Here is a 12,027-nt window from a genome sequence, read left to right as displayed (position 1 = left end):
GTTATTGTTATAGAGATGTTAAAAGAGCATTTTGATGTTAGTGTTGGCTTTTGCCTATTCAAAGACCCTCAAGTAAAAGCACACTACTTTGATTCACTATCCCAGATGAACATGGGAGCTGCTCCCTTAAGGAGCCATGTCCCAAGGTTAAAATTAAACACTCATACAAGTCATTAAAACATTTTGAAACTACATTAAGAGTGAGAATCAGTAGCATATCAACTTTCCTTATTAATCCTCTAAACACATTAGTCCATGTCTTTCATTGGCAAATAGCATAACTCCCATCTGTTCTCATTCTGTAGCCCATCCATGTGGCCCAACAACATATAATAAAATCTCTCACATCTCCTTCTGCAACACCTCCGACATACCCACTTACCTGCGGTACACACTACTTCACTAAAATGCTGATCATATTAACGCCAAATCTTACAGTTTTTCATCAAAACAGTGTAAATAGCTGAATGTGCATTTATGTTAAGGCAATAGTTCTGTCTGGAGGATAATGTGTCATTGTGCTCTAACATACTGATCCCAGGTCTGCAGACACGGGTCTGGATGTGGATGAGGAGGAGGCACGAGATGAAGATGCCTGCCGCTCGCCCTGGCTGAGCGTTCTCTTGCGCTCCCGCACGAGAGCCTTTTGGTGACGCTTCATCCTCTCCAGCTGCTCTTCGGCGCTCATGCGGCCACGTTGCTGCACGGGCTCCCCAGAGTACAGCCGCTCCAAGGCACTCTTTGGTCTCTCCTAGGAGACACCAGTGGATGTGTTAATAATGCTGAAACGAACCGCACCAAAGAACAGTGTGGAGAGAGAAATGTGAACAATTTGCAAAAGGGAGGAGAAGTAAAACGAAAAGGGGAAAAAATAGAGACTCAACCATCTAGGACCCAATCAATATTCACCAGATGTCTGTCTATGCCTTTACTTTGTGCTTGCTGTTCACTTACAGTTTTTGCATGTAGTATTGCAATGTACTGTATTCTTTATGTTAATTACACTTCCGTTCAAAAGTTTGTAGCGAGTATTCAACTTTTGTTGAAAAAGAAATTAACTTTTATTCAGCAAAGATGAATTAAATTCTATTTCAAATAAACGCTGTCCTTTTGAACTTTCGATTTATTAAAGAATGCTGAAAAAATATATAGTTCCCTTCCAGGAACTTCGAGCTGCGTCAAAACGCATATGGGAACGCCATCAGCGTAACCGACGCTCTGAATATTGTATACAACCAGTCTAATGGATGGGCGAGGCGTCACGGGCGGGGTGACGTCACGACCAGGAAGTATATAAGCATATACATATAAGTAATCGGCTCTTGAGAGAGCCGATTGCCCACATTACGAGCAGTTGCGAGCGGCGGCTGCACTCGTGGGGCTCGCAGGCTGATCTGGCTGGAATGAGATGGGCCAGTCCCTATCCGCCCGATCTGGCGCCCCGCCTCTCGGTTCGGAAGCGGTCTCTTCCCCGGAGACGCGGGCTCAACGCTTCATCTCTCTTCCTCCGGCTTCGTCGCCTCTTTCGCCAGTATGAGGAGCTTTTGAGGTGAAGAGAAAAAAAAGGCGTCTGGATGAACGCTTTCTGCGCACGGCCGCCACCTCTAGACGGTATGCGCACCACGCACTTTCACTAGGTGTTTGGATGCAGCACTGGCCCCATTGCGGCTTCAGGGCATCCGCATACTGAATTATATAGACGACCGATCGATCCTCGCTCAATCAGAGCGCCTGGCGGTTCGGCATCGAGGTGTCGTTCTCGCTCATATGAAAGATTTGGGGTTAAGACTAAACGCCAAGAAAAGTGTGCTTTCTCCAGTTCAGAGAACCACTTATCTAGGCGTGGGGTGGATTTCGACCACGGTGCGGGCACGGTTGTCACCTGCTCGGATCGAGTCGATCCTCACTACGGTCTTGAGGCGGTTCGTCACCGCTCTCTAACTCACGGGCGAGCCCCAGAACCGTGGAGGGCGACCCCTACTGGGGTGGAGTGGTTTGCACCGCGGCACCCGGTGACCACTTCATCTCGGTGCCCTCCAGGGACTTGTCTGCCAACCCTGATGCTGTTCCAGGGCGCAGCTGGTCCCAGCGAGTACATATCTCAGGTTCTTCCGCTCGAAATTACAGCGGAGCCGAGAAACTCGCCTCAGCAGCCGGACCTCGGTCTGGCTGCCTCTGTTACACCAGAGGTCAGTCTCGAGAGACTGATTCCCTTAGTAGACCATTTCGCAGCCTGGCAACGACTGCCGGATGTGTCTCGTTGGGTCCTGCAAACCGTAGCGATAGGCTATCGCATTCAGTTCGGCGCGCCACCGCCGCCGTTCAACGGGGTGCTTGTGACTGCGGTCCGCGCCGAGCAGGCTCTGGTTTTGGAACAAGAAGTCGATACTTTGCTCAGGAAGGAAGCCATTGAGTTGGTTCCTCCTCACGACACCCAGACCGGCTTCTACAGCCGGTACTTCATTGTTCCAAAGAAGGATGGGGGGCTGAGGCCCATACTGAATTTGCGTCTACTGAACCGCTCAGTCAGAAAGCTGAAGTTCAAGATGCTCACTGTCAGGCAGGTCGCGTCTCAGATCAGGTCCGAGGACTGGTTTGTCACGATAGACCTCAAAGATGCCTATTTCCATGTCTCCATCCTTCCTTCTCACAGGAAGTTCCTGAAGTTCGCTTTCGGGGGCAAAGCGTACCAATATCGGGTTCTTCCCTTCGGCCTAGCACTTTCACCCCGTACTTTCACCAAGTGTGTGGATGCGGCACTGGCCCCGTTGCGGCTTCAGGGCATCCGCATACTGAATTATATCGACGATTGGTTGATACTCGCTCAATCAGAGCAGTTGGTGGTTCGGCATCGAGATGTCGTTCTCGCCCACATGAAAGACTTGGGGTTAAGACTAAACGCCAGGAAAAGTGCGCTTTCTCCGGCTCAGAGAACCACTTATCTAGGCGTGGTGTGGGATTCGACTACAATGCGCGCACGGTTGTCACCTGCTCGGATCAAGTCGATCCTCACTACAGTCATGAGAGTGCGAGAGGGCCAGTCACTCACTGTCAAGCAGTTGAGGCTGCTTGGGCTCGTGGCAGCTGCGTCCAAACGTGTTCCATTCGGCCTGCTGTACATGAGGCCCCTACAGTGGTGGCTCAAGACCAAGGGGGTCTCCCTGAGGGGAAACCCGCTCCGCGCTGTCTGAGTGTCACGCCGCTGTTCGTGGTGTGGAGGGATCCTTGGTTCTTGTCTCAGGGCCCGGTGCTGGGAGCTCCTTGTCGCCGTGTTTCGCTTGCGACGGACGCTTCCCTCACCGGTCGGGGTGCGGTCATGAGTGGCCACCCTGCCCGCGGTCTGTGGAGTGGTCGCCACCCGACGTGGCATATCAACTGGCTAGAGATCCTAGCTGTGTTCCGTGCACTCAAGCACTTCCTCCTAGACCTAGGAGATCACCACGTGCTGGTCCGCACCGACAGCACGGCAGTGGTCTCTTGCATCAACCACCAGGGAGGTCTGCGGTCGCGCCCCTTGTATAAGCTGGCACACCAGATCCTTGTGTGGTCCCAGGGCAAGCTCCTATCACTGAGAGCTGTGCACATTCCTGGGCATCTCAACATGGGAGCAGGCGTCCTGTTGAGACAGGGGCTGAGGCCCGGCGAATGGATGCTTCACCCCGAGGTGTGAAGCAGATTTGGAGAGTTTTTCGGCCAGGCACAAGTGGACCTCTTTTGCGACTCGAGAGTCAGCATAATGTCCCCTCTGGTTCTTTTAGCCCCTCCAGCTCCTCCGGGACTGGATGCTATGGTACAGACCTGGCTGAGGCTTCGTCTGTACGTCTCTCCCCCCGATCGCTCTGCTCCCGGGAGTTCTGGCGAGAGTGCGCCGGGACGAGGTCAGTCTACCGTTGGTAGTGCCGTTCTGGCCGGGCCGAGTATGGTTCTCGGACCTGATATCTCTTCTCGACGGCACTTAGGGTGAAGTGCCCGTCAGGAGGGACCTCCTCTCACAGGCCGGGGGCACCGAGGTGCACCCTCGCCCGGAGTTATGGAAGCTGTAGGTGTGGCCCCTGAGGGGGCACAACTCATAGCTTCCGGTCTGTCAACCGAGGTTGTCGAGACCGTCCTCCAATCCAGAGCTCCCTCAACGAGGAAACTGTACGCCTTGAAGTGGAGGCTCTTCAATTCTTGGTGCGGGGACCGCCAGCTCGACCCAGTCAACAGCCCGATTCGCGCAGTTCTGGAGTTCCTGCAGGCCCGTCTCTCCGCAGGGTTAACCCACTCCGCTATTAAGGTCTACGTGGCAGCTATTTCGTCATACCACGCCCTTATTGGTGGCCAGTCATTGGGTAGACACCCCCTAGGTTACACGTTTCCTCCACGGTGCGCTGAGGCTGAGGCCGCCGGTACGTTCCCGCGTTCCCACGTGGGACCTGGCTGTGGTCTTGGAGGCCCTGTGCAAGGCACCCTTCGAGCCTATTGAGGAGATAACTGAGCGACTCCTCACCATCAAGACCGCTTTCTTGCTGGCTATCACCTCTCTGAGGAGGGTGAGTGACCTTCAGGCCCTGACTACAGCCTCCGTTGACTTTGCGCCCGGTCTGGCGAAAGTATTTTCCTACCCCCGTGTGGGGTATGTACCCAAGGTCCCAGCGGTCGTGCCGCAGCCAGTTGTACTCCAGGCCTTCTGTCCTCCTCCCTTCAGGGAGCCCGACCAGGAGAAGCACAACTGTATGTGTGCAGTGCGATCACTGGGCACGTACATCAACAGAGCTGTCCTGTAGAGGAAGTCGGACCAACTGCTCGAGTGCTTTGGTCCGCCTAGGAGGGGTCTTCCTGTTACGAAGCCCACTCTTAGTAGGTGGATAGTGGATGCCATCCATCTGGCATACGAGGCCTCTGAGCATCCCCCGTTATCGGGAGTCAGAGCGCACTCGACCCGAGGTGTGGCGGCCTCCAAGGCCTTCTGGGCAGGTGTCTCTATGCAGGACATCTGCAACGCTGCTGAGTGGTCCACGCCCCTGACATTCGCCAGGTTCTATAACCTTGACATCCGAGCCACTCCAGGCTCCTCCGTCCTCTCGTCCTGACACCAGGCAGGGACTTGTCAGTCTGGCGGCGTTGGTATAGCGTTCCCATATGCGTTTTGACGCAGCTCGAAGTAACCTGGTACGTTTTCTCAAAAATATTAAGCAGCACAACTGTTTTCAGCATTGATAATAATAAGAAATACTTGATAAGTACCAAATCTGTATATCAGAACGATTTTTGAAGAAATCATTCTAATGATCATTGTGACACTGAAGACTGAAGTAATGATGCTGAAAATTTAGATTTGCCATCAGAGGAATAAATTATATTTCACAGGAATTCATTATTATTTATATAGAAAACTGTTACTTCAATTAGTAATAAACTTCAGAATATTAATATTTAAATAGTAATAATACTTCAAAATATTAATATTTGACTGTATTTATGATTTAAAACCCCTTTACCTAAATTCATTACTTCAGACTTATGTGCCCTCTAGTTCTGCAAATGAACGGTGCTTTATTGTACCATCCCAAAGAGGCACAAAATCACTTTCACAGACTTAAATTAAATGTTCCCTCCTGGTGGAATGACCCGCCCAACTCAATTCGAGCAGCTGAGTCCTTAGCCATCTTCAAGTATCGACTAAAAACACATCTCTTCCATCTTTATTTGACCCTCTAACTCTAGCACTCTCTTTTCTAATTCTCTTCTTTAATTGAGACTTGTTATAGCACTTGCATATCATTGCTCTTTTGTTGATTTTGATTGCTTCCATTGCCCTCATTTGTAAGTCGCCCTCATAAAAGAGTCTGCTAAATGACTAAATATAAATGTACTGTAATGTAAATTAAATAAATACAGTCTTGGTGAGCATAAGATACTCTTTTCAAAATTTTTTTTAAAAAATCTTACTGACCTCCAACATTTTGAATAGTTGTGTACATTTAATCATAATATGAAGAGTTCATTTGCAAAAACAGATAACTTTAACCATTTTCAAAAATTTCATTGTGCATTCCAAATAATCTCAATCAAACTGCAGTTGGGTTATTTTGATTAGGTTAAAAATAACAAAAAAATACAGCTGACTAACTAACACTGATATCTGTTTTTGCAAATAAAATCTTCATATATTACGTCTATTTTAATAACTGTATGTTTGATGGCTATATATGTAACAATGTAATTTAACTCTCTTTTTTTGCATGAAGTATGTTGTTATTAATGAGTGTAAAACAGTCAGTGAGAAAGAGAGAGGCAGAAGGAGAAAATAAAGTATCAGGAATAGAGGAGTTCATTTTGAAGCTCTGCTGTGCTCATTTCTGTTAACATTTTCTGCATGAATCCATCAGGGTGGGAGACACACACTGTGTTCACAGTCTGCATGGCAACACTACCGCAGTAATTCATTCGCAAAGTACAGTCTGGCCCAAGCCCACACTGGCTGTTTTATTTCATGTGCTCAGCGGTTTGTACTGCTGCTGCTTCTAATCAACCTGCTGTTTGTCAGCTCTGCCAAAGCAAACTATGACGGACTCTTTATGTCCCCCTGCCTCTCAACAGACACTTTCAGGACTTGTTTGGCTTCCTACCTTCAAGCTTGTGGTGGTGAGTCCTCTTCTGATGGTCACAAACGATGAAATGTTTGATGACTGGTTCAGTCTTGAAGATGAGCCTGTCAAGCCTAACAGAAGTTGAACTGGATTAGACAAATCTTATAGATTTCTTAGGAAATCCTTTCTAAAATTCCTAGCTGGGAAATGTGGTTAATTGTCAACTTTTGCCCACTGAGCAGCCTGATGTTTTGTTCACACTTGGTACACTTGCTTAATTAGGTGTTTCTTCAACTACAGTATGGTCACTTTTGGCCATGTGGACTCTCTTAAAGAGCACATATTAATATGTCTACCAACAACGCCCAGCAGTATGCAGGCTACCATTTAAAAGTTTGGGGTCTGTAAGAAGTCTCCAACTCCATGTTCACCAAGGCTGCATTTAATTGATCAAAAAAACAGAAAGATTTCCCTCAAGGATTTCAAGCTGAATTTTCAGCAGCCATTACTTTAGTATTCAGTGTCACGTGATTCAGAAATCATTCTAATATTCTGATTTTGGGCCTAAGAAATATTTCTGATTATTAATGTTGCAAATGGCTGTGCTGCTTAATTTTTTGTGGAAACTGTGATGTAGAGGTCTGCAACCACAGGACCCAACCAGATGGCGCGGGATTAAATTCCCGAATACAACGCGGCAGCGGTCAGTAACTCTGGTGTAATTTGAACGGGAGCAGGCGGTCTAACAATATCCCGTTCCCGATGTCCTTTCAGTACAGCATATCTGCCTTTATTCTTATTGACCACCGGTACAGCCTGCACTCAGGACTGTTATGCATGTGCTGCACGCATTAACCAGTGCTTTGTTTTATTTGCGGGATCTGTTACACTTTTCCTAGGCTACTGTGTTTACAGCAAGATTTTTAGTATGAATTTAGATTAGGGCTGCACAATTAATCGAATTTCTATTCGCGATTACGATTATGGATGCCACAATTACATAATCGTTCAAAGCAGCGATTACAAAAATAAATAAACAATTAAAAATGCCCACTTGCATTATTCTTTGTGCTTAAGAGGTGTTTACAGGGTTTAACAAACTCAAACACACTGGATAAAAGACATTTTGTCTAACTGATAGTCGTTGTCACTCTGTTGTGCATGATAGATATGTTAAACGCCAAACGTGTCAAAAGTGGAACAAAATAGCGGTATTGGTTTGAACTGCGCACCACACTGACCCTTTATCTGCTCGCCTCAAAAGAAAACAGCGCAGCGCGAGCTTAGAGCGTATGCGTTTATTACAGTGACCAGTCGCGATCACATGCTAAACAACGCTGTGAAATCCAGTAAGAAGCACTCGAGTTCAGCGCAGTTCTCCAGTACAAATCACATCTCTTTAATTTAAACTAGTTTAAAGCCAAATAAATCGGAGCAGCAGAATCAGTGCAACAGCAATCCAGTTAGAAGACGTTTCAATCCACAAATCACCCACATTTACCATAGTTTTACTGTAGTAACACTAACGGTAACAATGGTATGGTTAGGGCTGCACGATTATGACAAAAATCATAATTGTCAATTATTCACTTGAGATTGTAATTGCGATTATTAATAACGATTATTTTTAAACAGATTTATGCCATTGTTTGAAGCTGCATGCCATATTTTTATTATATATATATATATATATATATATATATATATATATATAAAAAAAAAAGAAGGCTGAAAAAAACTCTTCCTGAACTTTTATTGCTTTTCTATAGCATTGAGCCTCAAATGTCAACTATACATTGGTTTGGTTTCTTCTTTAAAAAAATCTAATTATGCATGGTATAATAATGTTATACTAAAACTAAAATAAAAATAAAAAAATTGTTTACTAAAGCTATATATTTCATTTACAATTAAATGACAAATTTCAAATTACAGTAACATTTTATATTATGAGGGCTCCAGACTAACATTTGAGAGCAGTGGCACCAGCACCTGATTTGGTAGCACTGAACATGTAATATTACAAGTTTTGTCTCTTAGAAATGCACATTAGAACAGGAGCTTGAGTTCAGAGTAACAGGAGCTTGAGTTGGGATGCAGATGTACATTTGACAGTACCATTGTGAAAACTGTAACAGCCTCATCTTTTATACATAATCAAACGTTCAGCACCTCATTACCATGGTAAAAAAGTAGCCTAACTATATGGTTTCTATGGTGTTTGCATTGAAAAACAGTAGCCTAAAGACATTCAATTACAAATCCACATCAACTGATAGAATAAGTAACAAAATAATGTAATTATATTCCATTACTCCTTTAACATATTTAGTATATTAATAATATAATAATACTAAATATGAATATCCTACTTTGTTTTCAGCCTTCTTTTATATATAATATATATATATATATATTTATCTAGAAATATGGCATGCAGCTTCAAACAATGGCATAAATCTGTTAAAAAATAATCGTTATTAATAATCGCAATTACAATCTCAAGGGAATAATCGACAATTATGATTTTTGTCATAATCGTGCAGCCCTAATTTAGATGTTTAGTCGAATTTAGTATTTTGACAAGACCAATAAAATTATAGGTCATTTTTGTACAACCTACATTTTTTTTCTCTGTGTGACACTTGTTCCTATTGTGTTGTAAATGTTAAACGAATTGTATCTATGACTAGATGAATAAAAATAAACAATACAATTTTTTTTTTTACATATTTATTTTCTCTGTGACGCTTTTTTTTCCCTACTTTGTTGTGTCTTAAGACACAAAATTCGTTTAACATTTTGCTGTCAATAAAAGACTCTTGACAAGACAAATAAAATAAATACAATTTTGTGCAGACTACACTTTTATTTGTCAGCCTATCTCTCTTTCTTTCAGTAGAGGAAATTTAAATGTGTGATTCTGGAAACGAGATCTCAATTTAGTGGGGACGGTCGGGTCGGGAAGAAAATTATTAAATTATTCAAAGTGGACAGCGGGTGAAGAAAGAGTGAAAATATCGCGGGAATGGGTGGGTGCAGGATATAACCTCGTGGGAGTGGGACTTAAAAAACAGTCCCGCGCAGATCTCTACTGTGATGCATATTTTTCAGGATTCTTCAACAAAATGAAAGTCCAAAAAACAACATTTATTCAAAATTTTACTGAATGTATTTTTACTGTCACTTATGATCAACTGAAAGTGTCCTTGCTGAATAAAAATATTAATACCTTTAAAAAATTCATACTGACCCCAAAATTTTTAACAGCAGTGCCTCAAGTTAAAATTCTGTCATGAACATTTTCACCACAGCATCATTTCCATCTCAAATTATGCATAGTATTAAACAGCATTCTGTGAAGAAAGTGATTTTGGTGAAAATTATATATTTGCACCATTTTTGGCTCCTTTGTAATGTTAAGGCTAAATTCACTGTATTATTTCAACATTTGCAGAATTTGTCAAAATTTGTGCTCCCATTGGGAATGGCGGAAATTGGGAAGTGCTTCCACAAGCTACAACGTAAACATACAAAATAATTAGCAATTAACTAGCGGACTTATTTCACATCATCATTAAACTGTACTGTGGTTTACATGAACCAAACCTTGTATCCCCCTTTTCAAACGAGTGTTGTACACTAGTGCGGATTTGAGTCTGTGTGACATGTACGGGTCTGTGTGTACCTCTGTTTGGTAGAGTGTGGTAGCCACTATCGCGGCTCAAGCCACCAACCACCAGCAGTTCAGGCTCACTCAGGAACGCTCGTATCTCAACCTAAGGTCCCAGGGAAATAGAACTCAGAACTATATTGACAATTTACCATATACACAGATGAGAACTGGCTGTATCACTGAGTGGCACAAACCTTATTGTCTCCATTAGGGTACTGCCCAATCTCACGATCACGTTTCCGCTCATCAGACTGTCGTTTCAGGCCCCGGACTGATGTGTGGCGGATGACGGAGGTCTCTTTGGGGAGAGGGGGCACAGCCGGGGGGTGTTCATCTGGACTGTAGAGGTGAGGGAGAGGGGGTCTGGGTGGAGCGTCTTCTTCAGGCTGCAATGTGTAAACATGAAATGTCCATAAATACAGATAAATGAACTGAAGGGGTATCTTGATTACTTTGTTTCACTCACTCACCCATTTTGACTTGTGTGCTGTATGTGAGAGATGCAAGGGCTGCTGGGTAGACTGCACCGGGCTGAGATGGGGGCTGGGCTGAGCAGCTTTCAGTTCACCCATGGATGGGCTTGCAGAGAGAGAAGGCACTGCGGACAATGACGCTGAAGGCACGAGTTTCCTCTCTGGGTCAGGCAAATATTCCACCCATTAATGTCATATGGGCAAAAAAAAAACATGTATGATTATCAGTTGCATCTGTATGCAGTAAGCAGAGTTGCATGTGGTGCTGTTTGACCTCAGTACCTCGGTCTGTGTTCCAGTGCATGGGGGTGATGGCAGGCAGGGGCCCGCTCTCACCTGGATTACGAACAGAGTCAATGGTCACTTTGTAGTTGGCTTTGCTGGAGCTCAGGCCTGCAAGCACGTCCTCGATCCGCCACAGCTCCTTCCTCAGCTGAGATTTCTCCTGCTGCAGTAGCACAGAATATAAGCATTTTTATTCATTTAGAATGAAAAAACGGAATAAAAAGTAAATATAAGAGACTGGAAAAGGAAAGAACAGAATACAAGTATGCATACTTCAGTATTTAAGTAAATGTAATGTAATGTCCATTTTTAGTTGATAAACAGGAAAGTGGGTCCAGCTGAATTGAAATGATGATTTGTTGGATTGGTATAAAAAAGGTTATTATACCGCGGCAGCGGTCGCGGCAGCAGTCGCGGCAGTCGTCGTGTGAAGCCCTCTTAGTGTGAAGACCAAAGAGTGTAAAGACCATCGACTCTACCGTGCGACTCACCGAAGAGTGTAAAGACCATCGACTCTACCGTGCGACTCCACCGGGCAGGGACACCGGCAAGGGATAGTAGTATCGCTTTTTATTTAATTTTTTCATTTATATGTTTATTATTGAAATGTTGTTATATGCATGTGTCAATTTTATTTAATTTCTTTATTTTCTTAAATATGTGGGTATATAGTATTTATAGAGTTGTAACTTTTTAGTTTTAATTACTTTTTCTTATTTGTAAGTCACTTTGGACAAAAGTGTCTGCTAAATGACAAAAGTAAAAGTAAGTAAGTAAGTAATGTATATAGCCAAATAGGAACTAATTATGTAATTATGTAAAATTCGATATATTATTAGATAAACTAAATTAAGTTAATCTTAGTATAAAAACTCTTACAATATATAATATTATATATAAAAATCAGAATATATCAATGTAACATTATGCTTGGGAATACATACGTTTTTCTTTATTACACTCAATATAGAATATTAAAAATTAGTGTCTGTCTTTCAGTATGTCAGAATACAATATAGTA

The 12,027-nt window shown here is 43.8% G+C and overlaps 1 protein-coding gene across 8 annotated transcripts in view; it reads right to left on the bottom strand.

Annotated features, from left to right (window-relative positions):
* Positions 1–12,027, bottom strand: part of LOC306884038 (pleckstrin homology domain-containing family A member 7-like) — a 117,452-nt gene that overhangs the window by 9,188 nt on the left and 96,237 nt on the right. For all 8 annotated transcript variants that reach the window (XM_079439666.1, XM_079439667.1, XM_079439668.1 and 5 more), the window contains 6 exons: positions 11,004–11,169; positions 10,719–10,882; positions 10,443–10,634; positions 10,261–10,351; positions 6,612–6,703; positions 533–751 (listed from right to left, as the gene is read on the bottom strand). In XM_079439666.1, coding sequence (XP_079295792.1) covers positions 533–751; positions 6,612–6,703; positions 10,261–10,351; positions 10,443–10,634; positions 10,719–10,882; positions 11,004–11,169 — 924 coding nt within the window. The remainder of the gene's footprint in view (positions 1–532; positions 752–6,611; positions 6,704–10,260; positions 10,352–10,442; positions 10,635–10,718; positions 10,883–11,003; positions 11,170–12,027) is intronic.

Source organism: Barbus barbus (assembly GCF_936440315.1).
Source record: "Barbus barbus genome assembly, chromosome: 1".
Lineage (NCBI taxonomy): Eukaryota > Metazoa > Chordata > Actinopteri > Cypriniformes > Cyprinidae > Barbus > Barbus barbus.
The sequence above is the reverse complement of the archived record's forward strand: the minus strand, read 5'-3'. Positions and strand labels throughout refer to the sequence as shown.